General features: G+C 45.6%; 1 protein-coding gene across 1 annotated transcript in view; it reads left to right on the top strand.

Moving 5' to 3' along the window:
- The window catches only part of LOC123758377 (uncharacterized), a 56068-nt gene that overhangs the window by 10912 nt on the left and 23797 nt on the right, over positions 1–21359 (top strand). Inside the window, exons 2-3 of the mRNA XM_069323017.1 lie at positions 6916–7037; positions 16193–16433. Coding sequence (XP_069179118.1) covers positions 6956–7037; positions 16193–16433 — 323 coding nt within the window. The 5' untranslated portion in view covers positions 6916–6955. The remainder of the gene's footprint in view (positions 1–6915; positions 7038–16192; positions 16434–21359) is intronic.

Raw genomic sequence — 21359 nt, forward strand, 5'->3', positions numbered from 1 at the left:
AGCTGTGAAAATAATTGCAGTCTCAAGAAAAAGGCTTCAAATTGCTTTTTTTTTTATACTAACTTTAGTCTTGTGCAGTGTCAATTCTATATAAATCTTGCTCATAACAATTTTGTGTTCTTCAAAATATTGCATTAACTTTTTTTTTTTTTTTTTTTTTTTTTTTTTTTTTTTTTTTTTTACACATATATTGGAGACAGGAATTCTTTTGGGTTTATCAAGATAACCTTAAGGTAATAAGACCTTTCTCAGGATTCAGCCCACAATGGCCATTTAAGTACCTATTTGCTACCATATGCAAATATAGTAGCATATAGGTACTTATTTGGTACTATATATATCCTAGGTACTTATTTGCTGCTATATGAACAGAGGCATCAGGTGTAAGAAAATTTGCTGAAACATTTCATCTTGCCCAGGAATCTAACGCAGAATCATTGAATTGTGAGCCAACTGCACTTTAGGTAATTTAATTTTAAGTAATGCAGTAATCTAACTCATATATTCCAGAAGTCTTGCATAGAATTTGAGAAATTTTTTCGAGATATCTGAAAAGTTTGAGCTAGAGTTATATAATGTGAAAGAAGCAATTATTATTTTCTAAGGTTCTGAGCTCTCTTGAAAAAGCAATTTCCATTCAGCTTTGAAAATGTGGCATAAAAATATTTGAATGGCAATTATCAACGTTTTCTTAAGAGGATTTAGACAAAAATGATATTTGCATTGTTGAGACTTACTAATAGGAGCACTGTGTAAGTGTAACTTTGAAACCTTCAAGTTTATAAGCCACACAGGTTCCATAAAAAATGCAGCACTGTATTGAATAACAGAATGAAGTTTTTATACTTTATTTACAGTAGAATACATTTTGGGCAAGAAAGAATAATGTAATTGATATTTGTAGCATTACAATGCAGGGTATAGTATCTACTCCAGTGGAGAGAATAGGCAAGGCAATCGAAGAGAAATGAGAAGGAAGGAAGAGAGAGAAGGGGTTAATATGGCGAGCAATTTTGGTAATGATTAGCCTTGAGGCGGCTGGCTACAAATTGATCAGATCGACAGCATAAACAAGATAAGTGGCATTGGATACGTGAAGCAACAAACATGCATTTGTGAGCGTGTGATTTGTGTGGAAAAATAAGCCTCACAGTCTGTCATGGCTGCATAACTTGTCATTGAGACTGTCTACACTAGAAATACATGAGCAACCTCACCCTCTCTCATTGTTATTAACTGCAGCTCTTATTAGGCAAATTCTTTTGTTTTATATTTTATTTTTTTTATTTTTATTTTTGTTTAAATTAATTTCCCGCTTTCTCAAATGCCTACACACGAAGGGCAAAGTTGTCTGTAGTAAAGAAAAGCAGGTTTATGTAGCCGTTCTGAGTGTGAGAGAAATACGTCAAGAACTAAATACAATACTGTAAGCTGGAAATGGTTAAACCTTTAATTAATGGAGGAAAAGTTAAGCGTACTAGGTTTAGGAAAGAAAGTTAGCATAAGCTTGATTTAAGAAGAAGATTTAACTAAAATGTGGGTTTATGCAAGAAATTAATCTAAATATACTAGAATATTTGAAAAAATTTGCATAAATGTGGCGAGTTTATGCATGATAGATAACCGTGACTCACCATCTTCCCTTCCTTCTCTGTCTCTCTCTCCTCTTATCTTTACTCACCATCTTGCCTCCTCTCACCATGAGTCATTCTTACACTTTATGGTATTTCCTTTTTCTTTGGATCAGTCTCCCTAATCCACCATCCTATAACTACTTGTCTCCTTACCCCTCCTTGACACCCTTGCTTCTCCCTACCCTTTTCCTTCACCTGACATTCCTCCCCCTTCCTCCATATCTCTTGTCCCCATTTGCCCTACCCCAGTCCTCTCTCTCCCAACATGCACTCCCCTCTCCACTCTCTCTTCCCCCCTTTGCCTCTCACCCTCCCTCCCTCCCTCCAGCTTTGCAAAAGTTGTGACTGTTCAGTATTGCAGCCAGCTCCACTTGGTGCTCGGCAGCCGCCGTCTACAGACATCCTCCTGTCCTGCTTGTGAGTACGGCAGTCTTTCACAGCTCCCCACACTGTGTCACAGTCCACCACACTGTGTCACAGTCCACCACACTGCATAGTGCACCACACTGTGTCACAGTCCACCACACTACATAGTGCACCACACTGTGTCACAGTCCACCACACTGCATAGTGCACCACACTGTGTCACAGTCCACCACACTACATAGTGCACCACACTGTGTCACAGCCCACCACACTGCATAGTGTACCATACTGTGTCACAGTCCACCACACTACATAGTGCACCACACTGTGTCACAGTCCACCACACTGCATAGTGCACCACACTGTGTCACAGTCCACCACACTACATAGTGCACCACACTGTGTCACAGTCCACCACACTACATAGTGCACCACACTGTGTCACAGCCTACCACACTACATAGTGCACCACACTACATAGTGCACCACACTACATAGTGCACCACACTGTGTCACAGTCCACCACACTGCATAGTGCACCACACTGTGTCACAGCCTACCACACTACATAGTGCACCACACTGTGTCACAGCCTACCACACTACATAGTGCACCACACTGTGTCACAGCCTACCACACTACATAGTGCACCACACTGTGTCACAGTCCACCACACTACATAGTGCACCACACTGTGTCACAGTCCACCACACTACATAGTGCACCACACTGTGTCACAGTCCACCACACTACATAGTGCACCACACTGTGTCACAGCCTACCACACTACATAGTGCACCACACTGTGTCACAGCCTACCACACTACATAGTGCACCACACTGTGTCACAGCCTACCACACTACATAGTGTACCACACTACATAGTGCACCACACTGTGTCACAGTCCACCACACTACATAGTGCACCACACTGTGTCACAGTCCACCACACTACATAGTGCACCACACTGTGTCACAGTCCACCACACTGCATAGTGCACCACACTGTGTCACAGTCCACCACACTACATAGTGCACCACACTGTGTCACAGTCCACCACACTACATAGTGCACCACACTGTGTCACAGCCTACCACACTACATAGTGCACCACACTGTGTCACAGCCTACCACACTACATAGTGCACCACACTACATAGTGCACCACACTGTGTCACAGTCCACCACACTACATAGTGCACCACACTGTGTCACAGTCCACCACACTACATAGTGCACCACACTGCATAGTGCACCACACTGTGTCACAGTCCACCACACTACATAGTGCACCACACTGTGTCACAGTCCACCACACTGCATAGTGCACCACACTGTGTCACAGTCCACCACACTGCATAGTGTACCACACTGTGTCACAGTCCACCACACTACATAGTGCACCACACTGTGTCACAGCCTACCACACTACATAGTGCACCACACTGTGTCACAGCCTACCACACTACATAGTGCACCACACTGTGTCACAGCCTACCACACTACATAGTGCACCACACTGTGTCACAGCCTACCACACTACATAGTGCACCACACTACATAGTGCACCACACTGTGTCACAGTCCACCACACTACATAGTGCACCACACTGTGTCACAGTCCACCACACTACATAGTGCACCACACTGTGTCACAGTCCACCACACTGCATAGTGCACCACACTGTGTCACAGTCCACCACACTACATAGTGCACCACACTGTGTCACAGTCCACCACACTACATAGTGCACCACACTGTGTCACAGCCTACCACACTACATAGTGCACCACACTGTGTCACAGCCTACCACACTACATAGTGCACCACACTACATAGTGCACCACACTGTGTCACAGTCCACCACACTACATAGTGCACCACACTGTGTCACAGTCCACCACACTACATAGTGCACCACACTGTGTCACAGTCCACCACACTGCATAGTGCACCACACTGTGTCACAGTCCACCACACTACATAGTGCACCACACTGTGTCACAGTCCACCACACTGCATAGTGCACCACACTGTGTCACAGTCCACCACACTGCATAGTGTACCACACTGTGTCACAGTCCACCACACTACATAGTGCACCACACTGTGTCACAGCCTACCACACTACATAGTGCACCACACTGTGTCACAGCCTACCACACTACATAGTGCACCACACTGTGTCACAGCCTACCACACTACATAGTGCACCACATAACAGCCGAGCACAGACTTTAACAGCCCACCACAGTGTGTGTCAGACCATGACAGACAATCAACCAGCCTCAGTTTACAAGCAATCATTTTGTTACAACTGTCTATAACAATCGTCTACAGTCTTTGAGCCTACTATGATGTATCACAGCTCTCCACAGCCAATTATCATGCACTAAATTTTTTTGTATGGTTATCATGCATTTTCACAATCCACCACAGTCCCTCCTCCAGACAACCATCATTTATCAGAGGGCTCTAACAACTAATTACTCAAATTCAGTTCAACACAGACTATCACATATGTAACAGCCAGACACAGTTACCTGTAGCCCACCACAGTCTGCCATACACACTACACACCATCATAGTGAACCACATAAGTTACAACCTTTTACAGTTTACCACAGTCATATCAGCCCACCACAGCCTGTCTCACTCTGTCATAGTTCGCCATATTCTATCAGGACCCACCATGGTATGTCACAATAAACCCACCACAGTATGTCAATTAATCTACTTCAATACTGTATTTCATAACTCCCTACAGCTATCAAAAACTACTAGTCTATCTTGGCTCATTACAGTCGATGACAGCACATCGCAGTTCATCATAACCCACCACAGTCTATTACAATCTATTACTGAAATAATAATAATATTATTATTGAGAAAATCCATAGGAGCTGTGATAAGGGTTTGAACCTATGCAGTGGGTGTTCCCAGGCACACGTTCTAACAACTAGACCATGACATGGTATAAGGATTGCAACCTGGAGTTCTACTGAACATACAAGGGTTTCCTGAAGCTGGACCAGGATTTTCACACACTTCCCCCATACACTCTGGCTCTGTCATCTTGGAATGTTCTACCTCTGATGCTCCTCTTTCAATACATAGTTCAGTAGAACGCCAGGTTGCAATTCTTATACCATGTGATGGTCTAGTAGCTATAGAGCGTGTGAGTGGGGAACATTCAACGCATAGGTTCGAACCCTCATCATGGCTCCTATGGATTTTCTTACTGATGCAGTCATGTTAGTGTGATTACTCTCTGTGTATCATTATTATTATTATTATTATTTATTATAAGATACACAAAGGATCAGATTACAGTGGCTACTTAGTAGGTACAGTATTTGCATATTTTATAAGTCTACTAGTTATGTACCATTTTCCTACCACTTTTGTGGCAATGGCTAATACGTCATCCAGTGACAGCTCTTCGATCATTCTTCATGACTTGGTTAATAAGTGTAAATACAGTGCCGTAGTATACAGGTACTGCCTTCACTAATGAGAAACTACGGAGTCGTGCTCACCGACAGCTCTGCTCTCATGTCTTGCATGCTCCCTTGTTCAATGGTGCTTGATTCACCTATGCTACCCAAATATTTTGATCCTAATTATATAGTAGTGATGAGCATCTGATTGTTGTTGATTTCCAGCTGCATAGTCACCTGCTGTAGTCCATTGGGTCAACTGTTACCTGTCCTTATTGACAGTCTGGTATGCTTGCATAGAGGCATGCAAGTAGACTTGATAACATGAATGGACTCATTAAAGTGAGCACAATAACAAAGGGCACTTAAGCAAAATTTCCAGCAAGTATTGTGAAACTTGAGGAGGGAACATGTTCCTAGACAGAACATTTGACTCACCCACCCTCTATGGACAACTGAGTGTCGGGAGTTTTGGACAATCATTTTGACAATCGGGAGTGTGACTGTCAAAACCAATTTTACATAAAGGCCTAATAAAGTTACCCTAGTGCTGAGATCCAGTATAAAGAACAGGTCAACAGCCTTGCTTCACATAAATATGTAATGATTAATTATCAAGGTTATGTGTAAGTTGTGCGAAACATTGAAAACCCATACGACAACCTGTACATGCAGTATAGGAATTACACAAAAAATGGGGCTGTGTTACCAAATAATTGATTACTCAAAGTATTATTTTATATTTGTCTATTTTATGGTACAGGAAAAGGACTGGTGGGTCCCCCTGGTGTTTTTTTTTTTTTTTTTTTTTTTGCGCAGGGATATTCCTGCGCGGACACTAAGCCTCTGGCTGGCTCACTAAGTGTTGCTCGTTTCTGTTTTACTTGGGCGGAGTATGAGTATTTATGACTCGTATGGTCACTTCTGTAAGATTTTGCCATATGTGTTTAACAACTTCTTCTGCTCTGTTGAATCTAAATTGAAATCTTAATGGGTTTGTAACTGTGAACTGTTAGATAATGTTCCAGTGGTCTGTTGGGCATTTCTCCACAGTGTTGACATTTCCTCTCATCTTCCGGAACCTGTAAGCCTATTTCCCATGCACATGGGTATCCAAGCCTGATGCGATGTAAGTGTACTTCTGTTGCTCTACTGCTCCCTTTCATCAAACTAAGTGGTTCGTAGTTGGTTGAATTCTTGTACTAACCCGCAGATCCTGATGTTGCAACTGCTGCCCCTGGTGCTGATGGTGGGCTGTAGGTAATGGCCCACTTGGCCTATTTATATGTTGTACAGTACTATGCTCGGCCCAGAACAAGTTAGGTTTGTGTTTTTGCCATCTTTCTTGGGCACTACAAAATTTAGTTTAAAACATGGAAATTTGTTTGTATTCTACCCATGGTAGCTATATATATTATAAGTTTTGGAGGACATGCTATATTATTAAAATTATTGTTATTATTGTCTCTACAGTATATTTTGTGAGGGCGTGCATACTGTACTTCGGGTGACGATGGACGAGAACCAGAGGCCATTTCAATCAGAGATGATTTACTTCCTGCATGTCTACTACATCCCGGTTATCATCGTTGTGGGTAAGATACCTTCACTTGGCCCATTGTCAAAGACTAAATTACCTCCAGGATACTGTATATCATTGATTATGGTATATTTATTAATAAGATACATTGGGTTTTGTAATATTTCTGGGGGAGCACCGAAGTGGCTCTTTGAAGCTATCTCGCTGAAATTGCTCCAACAAAAGGGTCACATCAGTTACAGGAGTTTTGTTTGGCCTGTCGGAGACCAGAGCCAATACTTGGCTCCACCCTCCCCCTCACAGGGAATTGGCAAAGTTTTAAAGACAACTGAATGGTTCACAGAAAATGAAGTCTTGAAATTGCCAAACAACTCTTGAAGCAATTCTAACAAAGCAAGAGGTTCACTTAAACCTAAAACTCATTAATACTGGTAGCTGCCACCAGGCATCCCAGCCTGAATCCACAGCTAGCTCCACTGGTCAGTTATGTCGCTGATGTAATGGCAATTAATACTACCTGTAGTGTTTTGGTCTGTCAAGGCAAACCCCTCTGTTTCAAGCTAAGTGCCGGCCATCCTTGGACTTTATTCATCCTGCTGGGACCATTTGCTTCTATATTGTTCTTTGATTTTAGTATTAGCTTCACTTGCATGTTTTCTTTCTGGATTGTTGTGTGGGTTTGGCTTCTTTTGTGCTTTGAGCTGCATGTAATCAGGGTCTCCTTCCTTTGTTGTTTGCACCGACAGAGTTGATTCTTGCGTGTGTATGAGGGTGTGCTCCTGAGAGGCCAGGGACCAGATTCATAAAGAAGTTACGCAAGCACTTACGAACTTGTACATCTTTTCTCAATCTTTGGCGGCTTGGTTTACAATTAATAAACCGTTACTGAGCTCCGAAGCACCACGAGGCTGTTTATAACAATTGAATGGGAAGTTTTCATGCTTGTAAACTGTTTAATAAATGTAATCGAAGCCGTCAAAGATTGAGGAAAGATGTACACGTTCGTAAGTACTTGCGTAACTGCTTCGTGAATCTGGCCCCAGGCCATAGAGTAAAGTCTCACCTTAGGCTATTCATGAGTGTTTGACTCCTCTGTTTAGGCCTTGGCTGGGGGAAGTAATATGGGATACCATATTACTTTCTGGATACCTTCCTGGTGTGGTGGCAATTTGTCACTTGCTCTCTCTGCCTTCCTCCTCCCAGGAAGGGGGGACCTGCTCTCTCCTCCCTAGTGAGGGGGGACCAGGTTCTGGCTTCCTTGTAGGCCAAACACAACGCCTGCAACAGATGTAACCCTTTAGGTGAAACAATCTCAACGAAAGGTTCAGGGTGCTACTGGGGCTCTAACATAAAGACTTACAATATTTAATTTCATTCAGCACTGGGTTTTTGGTATGTGTATTAAATATATTCATATTAATAGAGTGGATAGCTACAGTTTAATTAATTTGGATAAGTTAGGTACAGTAATATTTTCAAAACCACAAAACTACACAACATTTTGGGCAAGTCTTAAAACTAACATAATGACTAAGAAGGGCACTGAGAATTTGCAGTGATTTAGAAGTTACCAGAAATAGAGTACAGCCAGTCTTAAATATTATACAATACTGTAGTTAACATATAGGCAGTTGCTGCTGTTAAGATTTAAGCAATGTACTGTACTTCATGTAATTAGTACAGTCCTGGAGAAAAAGTATTTTTGACATCAAGCCAACTAGATGAATTAGCAGCACCAGGTTCTTGGGTAAATTTGAGCTTCTACTGCAGGTTGCATGATAAGGAAACCATAAGCTCAGGCACTATAATGAGGATATTAGATGTTCTTTACCTTTGAATAAAGTAAATATTTTACAGTTTGTTTAACTTTTTAGGCGATCAATTTCATATTTTTAGGTTCTAATATATGCATTGTGTGTGTGTGTGCAGACATTTAAAGAGACTTTGGCAATATCATGCTATACTTGTCTTATTTCTTGTGGTATGTTCATGGGTTCCATTACCTTTTCTGAGGGGAGCCCCTTCAGTTCCCTGGAGCTATTGGGCTAATATGTGATATATTAGACTAGGGGCATTAGTCAATGGAGTTCAGCCTACCAGAGACCATGAGCCAGAACCTGGCCCCCTCAGGGAGGCATAGAGAGCAATGGCTCCTGGAAAACCCCCCCTGTGGTTGGGGGTTTCTCTAATCTGCCATTGACCAGAGTTAGGCACCCAGAAAGGTAGGCATAACCAAACAGACCCCACTTAGTAAGAAAATTGCAACCAAAAACCGAACAGAGGCAGAACTCCCCAAAATCCCAAGGAAAGAAGCAAACGTCACCACTCGCCACCGCGCTACTTGTCCGCGCAGCCCTCCCCTCTCTGAGAGGGGAAGGAGGAGCCTCAAACCTCCCTGGGAGGGGAAGGAGGAGCCTCAGACCTCCCTGGGAGAAGAAGGAGGAGTCTCAGACTTCCCTGGGAGGGGGAGGAGGAGCCTCAGACCTCCCTGGGAGAGGAAGGAGGAGTCTCAGACTTCCCTGGGAGGGGGAGGAGGAGCCTCAGACCTCCCTGGGAGAGGAAGGAGGAGTCTCAGACTTCCCTGGGAGTGAGGAAGGAGAGCCTCAGACCTCCCTGGAAGGGGAAGGAGGAGCCCCAGACCCTCTGCGCCGGCTACTAAACAACTCCAGTTCATTGGCTAATGCGATCTGGGGTGGTCATCAAGTCTGGCCTCGATTTCCTGGCAGTGTTTTGCCTTAGTGGTGTTCTCTGCTACATTGTGGTGTGGTTGCCAGGTGTAATAAGTTTACCGGGGCTGCATGTGCTTAGGGCGGCATTCCCTAAGTGCCCTGTGAATACTACCCCTGAGTGCTAGGGTTCTCTTACCTTGTGTCTTTGGGACGCCATTTCCGTAGTTTTTTTTTGCTATTCTACATTTACCCCACACTTGGGGCCAGCTGGGGTTTTGGGCCCTTGTTTGGCCTTGGGTAGGGAGTTGTTTTGTTGCTGGTTGAGGCATCGAGGTGTTGCGCAGCAAGCTTACCTACGCAGCGGCCAGTTCCTGATTCCTCTGGGGACGATGTACTTTTGCGGGATTTTCTTTTTAATTTTTGTTTTCTTTGCATGGCGGTTGTTAGCCTTGTGTGGCTGTTGGTCCACTGCCATTGTTGTGGTGGCCCTCCGCTAGGTCCCCGTGATTGTACACGTCTCAGGGGTTTCAGTGTTTTGATCATACCCCTTGTTAGTTTTGGGTCTCACCAGTCAGCAACACCTTGCCGTAGCAGTCAGTCTACGGGCCCCTGGAAAACCCTGTCAGGGCTCGGTAGACCTATGGATGCGTCTTCCAAGTTCCAGCTCGCCTCGTGCGAATTTGAAGGTTGCTGTGTGCCCTTGTCTCAGGGTGACAATCACCGCTTTTACCTCCCTCATGCTGTCTGTTGGGTCAACGACACCTTTGACCCAGAGTCTTGTGAGTAGTGTTGCCTGCTTGTTCTCCAATTTACCCATTCTGATGACATTGATATTTGGGTACAGGCAGGATCCGTGTTGCATGCTAGGTTTAGGTTGCTGCAACGCGCTAGTTTGGTTGCCCACTCGGATGCCTCGAGGCTGCCCAATTTTGATTATAGGTACACGGACTTGGGCGAATTAGTCCCTTTAACTTTTGTCCCATCTGCGCTCCCTGGTCCTTCCACTGTTGTTCACCCTGCTTCCAAACGTCCAAGGGTTTTGGAGTCACGGGCTGGCTTTAGTTGGTAAAGAGCCTTGGGTGGCTTCGGGGGCTGCCCTTGTTGGGTTGGGGACGGAGGCATTCGAGCCAGTTCCTGCTGCCGAGGCTTCTAGGTCCCACCTGCAGGCCCCCCTTCTTTCCTGCCTTTTCTTCAAGGGTAGAGGGTATGAAGGACTGCTTTGCCCTGAGTCCTGGGTTGGAGGATCCAGAAGCTGGAGAGGAATTAATGGGGGGGGGGGGTTAGGGCCTCCTTTTGACCCAGCTTGGTTTTGGTGCCTTCTTTGCAGGGCTTGTTGTTGCAGGGGGAGGGGTTTTCTTACCCCCCTTCCCTGTATGAGTATGATTTGAGGTTGGCTCCTCCCCGGGTTTGGATTCGGGTTCCCTTGGGTTCCTCGAATTCTTCATTCCGGAGGTTTTCTGTTTCTCGTATCTCACCTAATGAGGTTCGGGAGGTGCTTGCTGCATACCTCCTGTGAGACCCGGATTCTGCCACTGTGATGGATCCGTCCTCGTTTGAGTTTGGTTCTTCTTCCCTGTATTGGGTGTACAGTATTTGGAGGTTCCAGAGTTTTCCTGACTGGCAGACTGCCTATTCTTTTCGTTGGGGACGTGGCATGGGTTTTGATGGACCCGCACACGCTTGAATGGCGGGAAAGTTCTACGGTTCTGCAGGTTTACCTGGGGGGGGGGGCGAGTTTGAGCACCTTAATGCATGCTTGTTCGCCCCTGTTCTTCCTCATGATGTTGGCCTTGTGCAGCTGCAAGTGCAGGTTCCTATCCTTTCTGCATTTTTGGCGGCTGAGGATTTGCATGCCCGTGAGCATTTGGCTTCTGTCTTGCGCTTCTCTTACCTTCTCGAGCTGTCCTCGGACTGACTTGAAGAGGATGTGGGGGCGTTGAGTGCTGGGCCTTCGTGTGGTGCGCTGGTCTCAGCGGCGCTCTTGAAGCTGTTTGTGCCGATTCTCAAGGAGGCGGTGTCTCTGTTCTTTGCTTCTCGCCTCGCGTGCCGGCAGGCTCTCTTTGGAATCCGCTTGGGCCCTGGCTCTTAGGTTTTCATTGCTATTTTGTCCGTTGCTGTTTGCGGTGACTGCTGTCATGCAGTTTCTGCAGGCGGCTTCGTCTAGTTGTCGTTCTATATCAGACTTGTTGGTTCTCCGGGGTGGCCGTTCTCAGCCTTCTCGGAAGGGTTGTGCCAGGGTTCGGGGTTCCGCTGGTCAGGGTGGGCTATTGGTGCCAGCTTCTGAGGTGGCGCTTCCTTCGGAGCAAGCTTCATCAGGTCGACGCAATGTTTGCTCTGCTCGTCGGTCGGCTTCTCGTAAGAGGCATCGGCCCTTTCACAGGTCGCCCCGTTGGGCGATGGGGGGAGGCTTGTGCTGTTTGCTCTCACTTGGTTCCACGATTTGTGTGCATTTCGGGTCGTCTCCTTTGGCTTTTGGTGGCGTTGAGCAGCTCCTCCTCCTTCGGCGGGTTCGGGGCTAGTGGGGCAGGCTTCTTCCCCTGCGCTCTATCGGGTCATCTTGGAGTGGGTGCGCTTGGGCATGGTCGAAACGACCCCGTCCCTCAGGGGTTGTTTCCCGCCTGTTTCTAATGCCGAAAGGGAACTGTGCGGATCTGTGGTTCATTTTGGCTTGTCCCTTCTGAATCCCTGGATTCCTTGCCACTCCTTTTGGATGACCGCTCTGTCCCAGATCCGGCTTCTGTTGGAGCCGGGTGCCTGAATGGTGTCCCTGGACCTCAGGGACGAGTATTGGCACGTTTCCATTCATCCGGGGGTTCAGGATCTGGTTAGGTTTTGCTGGTGGGATGTCAGGCTTACCGCTTTCATTGCCTTTCTTTTAGCTTGACTGGCACCTCACGTATTCTTGTGTCTTACCTGGGTCATGGTGACTCGTCTGCTTCTGCTAGGGGTTCGGGTTCTGGCCTACCTCGACGACTGGCTGGTGTGGGCTCCCAGCCGGTCTGCTTGTCTGCTCGTCAGGGGTGTGGTTCTTTCCTAGCTCGCAGGGTTCGGGTTCTTGGTGAACTGGAGGAAGTCCCATCTGGTTCCGTCCCAGGTTCGAACCTGGCTGGGTCTTGTTGGGATTCTTGGATCACTTCCATGTCTCTCCCGCCAGAGGCATTGCTGTGGCTGTAGTCCCGCCTTCAGCTGTTTTTGTGGAAGTTCCTGGTCACTTGGCAATTGTTCGAGCAGTTGTGCAGGAGTCTGAACTTCGCTGTGCTGGTTTATCCACTGGGTCGGTTTTGGTTTCGGCGTCTGTTCTGGTTCCTTCGGGGATGCCCCTTCCGCCTCTCTCGCAAGCGCTGGGTTCGGCCTCTGTGCGTTGGTTGCTGTGTCGCCAGCTTCCTCTTCGTTTTTTTTTTTTTTTTTTTTTTTTGGGGGGGGGGGGGGGAATTCGGTGCCTTGGCGCTTACCTGAGCCCTCACTCGATGTGTTTACCAACACGTTGTCTCTCGGCTTGGGCTTTGTGACCAGTGCTCACCGGGCCGACCAGGGGCGGTGGGGGTCCATCTTTCTGTCGTGTTCACAGCACGGTGCAGGAATGCCGGTTTGGCTGTCGCTTCAGAGGGTTTGGGTCACTCAGGGTTCAACGATCCGGCTGCATTCGGACTGTTCTCTGGTGGTTCATTGACTGAACTGCAGGAATTCTCTTTGGTCCTTGCCTCTTTGGAGCTGGTCGTTTCGAGTGGCTCATCTGCTGGTTTCTTGGGGTTTGGCTCTCTGTACAGTTCATATCCGGGTTCAGGATATGGACATATTCATGACAGGACATATTCAGGACAGGAGATCCTGGCGGCTGGCCTGTCTTGGTTCGTTTCTTTATCCATAAAATGGACAGTCGACGTTGACTCCTTCAGTTGGTTCTGCAGGATGTACGGGTTCTTGGAGGTAGACTTTTTCAGTGTGGTCTCGGCGTCTCCTGATCTATGTGGTGCTCTTTCCCACTGCAAAGCTTTCGTGGTGGACGCTTTGTGGCAGGACTGGTCGAGGTGGGGTTACCTGTACCTCTTCCTCCCCAGTCCAGCTGTTGCTTCGGGTTCTGGCTCAGTTGGAGTCTTACTGGGGGAGAGTTCTCCTAGTGGCCCCTTGGTGGCTGGCCCAGCCTTAATCACACTCTGCTTGTTCGGTGTCCGCACCCAGGGCATTTTCTGTGGCTCTGCCTCTTCCAGGAGATCGGATCTGTCCAGTACATGGCTGGTTCAGTCTTCTCCACCGCTCTTCACATCTGGTCTTTTTGACGCGGGTTTATCACCATTTGTATGGTGATCAGGTGGCTTCGTTGATGGTGTTCCACCTGAGAACTTCGTCTCGACAACAGTATGCAGTTTCCTGGCGTTTTTTCTGCCATTTTCTCTCACTTTGTAGGTTGTCTTCTATTTCTGATTGGGTTGCCATTCCCCTTCTTTCTTGGCTTTTTCAGGACCGTCATTTGATGCCAAATATTGTTGCCTCGTATCATGCGGCGCTGGCGGAGCCACTTCAGCTTGCGTTCAGGGTGGATGTCACTTCCATCCTGTTTCATAAGCTTTCTCTTGCTTTGTTTCATCTCTAGCCTGCTCATGCGCTGCCTGAGCCATCCTGGTTTTTGGACTGGGTGCCCTCCTTTCTCTCTTCTCCTTGGATCGTGATGGCCCCTTTGGTTCAAGATTGTTTTACGAAGGCTCTTTTCCTGTTGGCGCTGGCCTTTGGGGGTTGGGTTAGGGAGCTTCATGCTCTCCTCCGGTGCAGAGGTTTCTGCTCTTTTGGTTCTGATGTTTGCTCATTTACAGCCGTCTCCTTTTTTTCTGACGAAGAATGAGACTGCTGCTTTCAGGAGGGGTCCATGGGTTGTTGATGCTTGGTTGGTACGGCCGGGGGTGCATCATGTGTTGTGTCCGGTTGTGGCTCTTCGCCGTTGTCTGCGGGGCACGGCCTCGGTGACCGGGGACGCGCTTTGGGTTGACCCGGTTTCCCTTCTTTTCTGTTCCAGGGTTCGGGTTTCCCAGGTCGTCTACAGGGATATTCGGTCTAGCCAGCCTGCGGTCTATCCTCGTGCCCATGATGTTCGTAAGTTTGCTGCCGTCTTTAGTAATATGTCTTGGGCTGACATTCGGGCACGGGGTTTTTGGAGGGCGAACAGGGTCCTGGCCGCTTGCTATCTAGTCAATATTCTTAGCCCTAGCTGAGGGTGTGTCACATTGGGTTGGGGTTGCAGCCAGTTGTCTTGACTTCAAATTGAGGAACAAGTGGCGATTGCCTTCCGTGTAAGTCCCTCTTGTGTTATCTTTGGTTAAGTAGAAAACTAGCATTGAATATAATGAAATGCCATTTTCTGGGTCAGACCCAGAGGCTCCTCGGCAACCCTCCCTCTCACCCTCTGATCAGCGGTTTTGACATCCAGCCTCAAAACTGGAGGTGGATAGCGGGTGGGGGGGGGGGGTTCAGGAGCTTCTCCTTCCCCCTCCCAGGGAGGGAGGGGAGCTGCACAGACAGCGGTGACGGTTGTGACGTCATGCTCATTTGCTCATTTTTAGTTCGAGGATTTCTGTCCAACAGTTCGGCTTTCAGTAGCAATTGTTTAAGGTAGGGTTTGTTTTGGGGCGCCTACCTTTCTGGGTGCCTGGCCTGGTTGATGGCAGACATAGAATGCTTCCAACCACATGTGGGTTTCTATATGCCATTGATCCTCGTGCCTCTCTGAGGGGGCCAGGTTCTGGCTCATGGTCCCCGGTAGGCTCAAGAACTCCATTCGCTTTGACTGATGCCACGGTTTAATATATTCATATCAGCCCAGATAGCTCCGGGGAGCCTCCTGGCCTCACCTAGGAAATGATGTTTCATTACATTCAATGCTGTTTTTTTATAACGAGTTTAACATTGGAGTACAATACGGTACAGTATAAGGCTTTATAAGGAGTGTTAAGGCTGATTTGAGATTTAAACAAAAATGCTGTATACATGATGACTGAAGATAACTTGTGGTTGTGATTTTTGCTTTGATGATATGTTTGAGAAAATTTGTGGTGGTTGAGCCAAATACAGAGAGAGGCTACTGCAAGAGAGAGATAGGGGTAGGGATATATTAACTAATAATATGGTATGAGGATCCTGTGGCACAGTGATATGTGTAGTCAGGTTACAGCTGAATGACTCTGGGTTAAATTCCCATGACATAACAAGAGCATTTGGGCAACATTTAATTTCACCTGATGCCTCTGTTTACCTACCAGTAAATAGGTGTGTGAGAGATAGGCAACTGTTGTGGGTTGCATGGTGGAGGAAAGTCAGTACAGTAGTTGGCCTAGGGGGACCTCGATAAGACTAACAGGCATCCTGCCACCGACTATGGGTAACCAAAAGCAAAGTAGGAGAGGAATTCTGGAGCTGTAATATGAAGTACAAAGACTTTTGTCAGTTGAGGTGATGTACGGTAATGTGAATGGACATAATTATGGAATATAGTTCAGGGATGCTAAAGGTGAGGCAATAGAGTATAACTCAAGGGCAATGTGGGATCCTGCAGGAGTGGTGGGCAATGTTCTAAGTGGGGCGGTGTTTCTACGTACCCGTCTACGACGACGTTCCTCCTCCTACTACCTGGCAGCCATGGCTGCATCAGACACCACTTTCCTGCTGCTGCTGCTGCTGAGATGGCTCCTCCACCATGACGCTTTCACTCTCTTTCGCCTCGAACTCCTTGATTCTGACCCAGCCTGCAAGATCATCAATTATGTCGGTTCCACTACAACCAGTATCAGCGTGTGGTATGTATGCTGTATATAGTACTGGACTAGGATATTGCTTTTTTTACATTCACATAAGTTATTACATCATTTCTGCCTTGCACCAAAGGGATCTGAATCTTTTCTCACACTTAACGTTGATGCCATAAACGGCAGCATTGAAATTCTGGCTCTTTAGCAACATTTAAAACACCACAAAATTTATACATCTTCATACTTATGAGCATTGGCCTTGATAGATTAGGTAGGTTGCCTAAGTTGTTATACTTCTCCTTTAAACAAACCACTTTATACTTTATTGAACATTTGTTGAGTTGTAAGAACCATCTGCTTCTGATCATCGACTTGTTGTCAACTGCCTCTCTATCTTATGTTCTCAACACGCAATCATTCAACTACAACACCATTTGATACTGTTACAAATTAAAAGCTTTAGTTTCTTGGAGAGTTTACTAATTATTAATAATAATAATAATAATAATAATATTATTATTATTATTATTATTATTATTATTATTATTATTATTATTATTATTATTATTATTATTAATATATAGCACTGTGCTGGTACTGTACCCTAATCTGTATGTGTGTGTGTGTGTGTGTGGGGAGGATGGGGGGGGGGGTTAAGGGATCTGAGCCATAGATGTATTCACCTAATCCAGAATCCCCATCTCACAGAATCTTTGGTTATGTTATATTTACAGGTGTTACAATTAGCATGCATAAATACATTTCAGTCTGTATACTTAGTGAACAGTTACACCACTTACATGTTGTATTATTGGCAAGGGTGGGCAGGCCAGGGGTTGTAGCAGGACAGGTTATTACTTGGGAGGTGGATTGGTGGACAGGTGGATTGGTGGACAGGTGGATTGGTGGACAGGTGAAAGGTGGTGGGAGTAGTGTGGAGCGACGCTCTTGTAGCACACACCTCTTTCTCTTTTGTAGCACACCTCTTTCTCTCTTGTAGAGTGACCCTTTAGTGGGGTGACCCTTTAGTGGGGTGACCCTTTAGTGGGGGTGATCCTTTAGTGGGGTGACCCTTTTGTGGGGGTGACCCTTTAGTGGGGGTGACCCTTTAGTGGGGGTGACCCTTTTGTGGGGGTGACCCTTTAGTGGGGGTGACCCTTTAGTGGGGGTGATCCTTTAGTGGGGGTGACCCTTTAGTGGGGGTGACCCTTTAGTGGGGGTGACCCTTTAGTGGGGGTGATCCTTTAGTGGGGGTGACCCTTTTGTGGGGGTGACCCTGTAGTGGGGTGACCCTTTTGTGGGGGTGACCCTTTAGTGGGGTGACCCTTTTATGGGGTAACACTCTGTGGAGCAACTCTTGTGGAGCAGTTCTTTTGTGGAGTGACTGTTTTGTGGAGTGACTGTTTTGTGGAGTGACTGTTTTGTGGAGTGACTGTTTTGTGGAGTGACTGTTTTGTGGAGTGACTGTTTTGTGGAGTGACTGTTTTGTGGAGTGACTGTTTTGTGGAGTGACTGTTTTGTGGAGTGACTGTTTTGGCAAGAACACGGAGGCAGGGTAGGGAAGACTGGGGGGGGGGGTTGACAGAAGAGGGAACAATAACTGCATTCAATAACTGTGTTCAGTAAGGGTAATATTTTAAATGTATACATTAAATCTTAGGTATTCAGGTATTAACGGTGTTGGGTGTGTTTGTTTTCAGGTGTGTGTGTGTGTGTGTAATTACCTAAGTGTAATTACCTAAGTGTAGTTACAGGATGAGAGCTACGCTCGTGGTGTCCCGTCTTCCCAGCACTCTTTGTCATATAACGCTTTGAAACTACTGACGGTCTTGGCCTCCACCACCTTCTCACTTAACTTGTTCCAACCGTCTACCACTCTATTTGCGAAGGTGAATTTTCTTATATTTCTTCGGCATCTGTGTTTAGCTAGTTTAAATCTATGACCTCTTGTTCTTGAAGTTCCAGGTCTCAGGAAGTCTTCCCTGTCGATTTTATCAATTCCTGTTACTATTTTGTACGTAGTGATCATATCACCTCTTTTTCTTCTGTCTTCTAGTTTTGGCATATTTAATGCTTCTAACCTCTCCTCGTAGCTCTTGCCCTTCAGTTCTGGGAGCCACTTAGTAGCATGTCTTTGCACCTTTTCCAGTTTGTTGATGTGCTTCTTAAGATATGGGCACCACACAACAGCTGCATATTCTAGCTTTGGCCTAACAAAAGTCATGAACAATTTCTTTAGTATATCGCCATCCATGTATTTAAATGCAATTCTGAAGTTAGAAAGCATTGCATAGGCTCCTTGCACAATATTCTTTATGTGGTCCTCAGGTGATAGTTTTCTATCTAGAACCACTCCTAGATCTCTTTCTTTATCAGAATTCTTTAAAGATTTCTCACATAATATATAGGTTGTGTGGGGTCTATGTTCTCCTATTCCACATTCCATAACATGACATTTATTAACATTAAATTCCATTTGCCAAGTGGTGCTCCATATACTTATTTTGTCCAGGTCTTCTTGAAGGGCATGACAATCATCTAAATTTCTTATCCTTCCTATTATCTTAGCATCATCAGCAAACATGTTCATATAATTCTGTATACCAACTGGTAGATCATTTATGTACACAATAAACATCACTGGTGCAAGAACTGAACCCTGTGGTACTCCACTTGTGACATTTCTCCATTCCGATACATTGCCTCTGATTACTGCCCTCATTTTTCTATCAGTCAGAAAATTTTTCATCCATGATAGAAGCTTACCTGTCACCCCTCCAATATTTTCCAGTTTCCAGAACAACCTCTTATGTGGAACTCTGTCGAAAGCCTTTTTTAGGTCCAGATAGATGCAGTCAACCCAGCCATCTCTTTCCTGTAATATCTCTGTGGCCCGATCATAGAAACTGAGTAAATTCGATACACAGGATCTTCCTGATCGAAAACCATACTGTCTGTCTGATATTATATCATTTCTCTCCAGGTGTTCTACCCATTTAGTTTTGATTAGCTTTTCCAATACTTTCACTATTACACTTGTCAATGATACAGGTCTATAATTGAGGGGGTCTTCCCTGCTGCCACTTTTGTAGATTGGAACTATGTTAGCCTGTTTCCACACGTCTGCTACTATTCCTGTACACAGGGATGCCTGAAAGATCAGGTGAAGTGGAATGCTGAGCTCAGATGCACATTCTCTCAGAACCCATGGTGAAACGCCATCTGGGCCAGCTGCTTTGTTCTTCCCGAGCTCCTTTAGCATATTTTCCACTTCATCTCTAGACACCTCTATCCGCTCTATGTTGTTCTCTGGAATTCTTATTGTGTCTGGTTCTCTGAAGATTTCATTTTGTACAAACACACTTTGGAACTTTTCATTTAATGTTTCACACATTTCCTTTTCATTTTCCGTGAATCTGTTTCCCATTTTCAACCTCTGGATATTATCCTTTACCTGCAATTTGTTGTTTATGAATTTGTAGAATAGGCCCGGTTCTGTTTTACATTTATCTGCTATCCCTTTTTCAAAATTTCTTTCTGCCTCTCTCCTTACTGCTGTATAATTGTTTCTCGCATCTTTGTATCGCTGGTATGTTTGGGGGTTTGGCCTCTTCCTATACTGATTCCATTTTTGTGTCTTTTGGTCTCTTGCCCTCTCACAATTTCTGTCGAACCAATCCTGTTTTCTGGTCCTGCATCTCTGTTTTGGTATGAATGTTTGTGTGCCTTCCTCGTATAGTTTTAAAAATTTGGCATACATTTCATTTACTTCCCTGCCTAGCAACAATTCTGTCCAATTACACTCATTAAAAAAATTTCGAAGTTCCCCATAGTTGCCTCTCTTTAAATCGAGTTTATCAACTGTTTCAATGTCCCCATTTTCTTCTAGATGATATCTTAAAGCATATTTAATGTCTAACAGGACGTGATCACTCTTTCCCAAGGGAGGAAGGTACTGGATGTCAAAAATCTCTTCTTCTTTCCTGGTGAATACTAGATCCAGTACTGACGGTATATCTCCTTCCCTCATTCTTGTGGCTTGCTTTATGTGTTGATACAAGAATGTCTCCAGAATGAGGTTCACAAATCTGCATGTCCAAAAGTCCTCCGTTCTTGCTTCATAGGCCTCCCAGTATGGGATCCCAGTCCCAGTGTGTGTGTGTGTGTGTGTGTGTGTGTGTGTGTGTGTGTGTGTGTGTGTGTGTGTGTGTGTGTGTGTGTGTGTGTGTGTGTGTTCACCTAACTAAATTTTAGTTTTGTAAGTATGCACTACAGCTCTTAGGTCCTGCCTCTTAACACTTAATTGACAGGTGTATAGGTTCCAGAGTCTATTAGGCTCTGTTATATTTACATTTCTATAAAGCTGTGTATGGATTTGCCTCTACTGGAAGAGGGAGCCGGTGGGCCGAGCGGACAGCACGCGGGTCTTGTGATCCTGTGGTCCTGGGGTTCGATCCCAGGCGCCGGCGAGAAACAATGGCCAGAGTTTCTTTCACCCTATGCCCCTGTTACCTAGCAGTAAAACAGGTACTTGGGTGTTAGTCAGCTGTCACGGGCTGCTTCCTGGGGGTGGAGGCCTGGTCGAGGACCGGGCCGCGGGGACACTAAAGCCCCGAAATCATCTCAAGATAACCTCAAGATAACCTACTGTGTTTGTCTCTACCATTTCACTTCTTAATGCATTCCATTTCACTATCCTTACACAGAAAGATCTTTCTACTGTCTATCTGGCTTATTTGGTTACTTAGTTTCTATATTGTATCCCCGTGTTAGTGACATGATAAATCTTCTATCATTGTCTGGCCTATCTACACAAATAAATATTCTGTATTTGGTAATCATATCTCCCCTTGTTTCTTCTCTCTTCCAGTGAAGTGAGGTTTATCCCATTTAGTCTTTACTTTATTCTTCATCTCTGGGACTAGTTTGGTAGCATACCTCTGAACCTTCTCTAGCTTTGTTTTGTGTTTAACG

The sequence above is a fragment of the Procambarus clarkii genome, chromosome 11, assembly GCF_040958095.1.
Source record: "Procambarus clarkii isolate CNS0578487 chromosome 11, FALCON_Pclarkii_2.0, whole genome shotgun sequence".
Classification (NCBI taxonomy): Eukaryota; Metazoa; Arthropoda; class Malacostraca; order Decapoda; family Cambaridae; genus Procambarus; species Procambarus clarkii.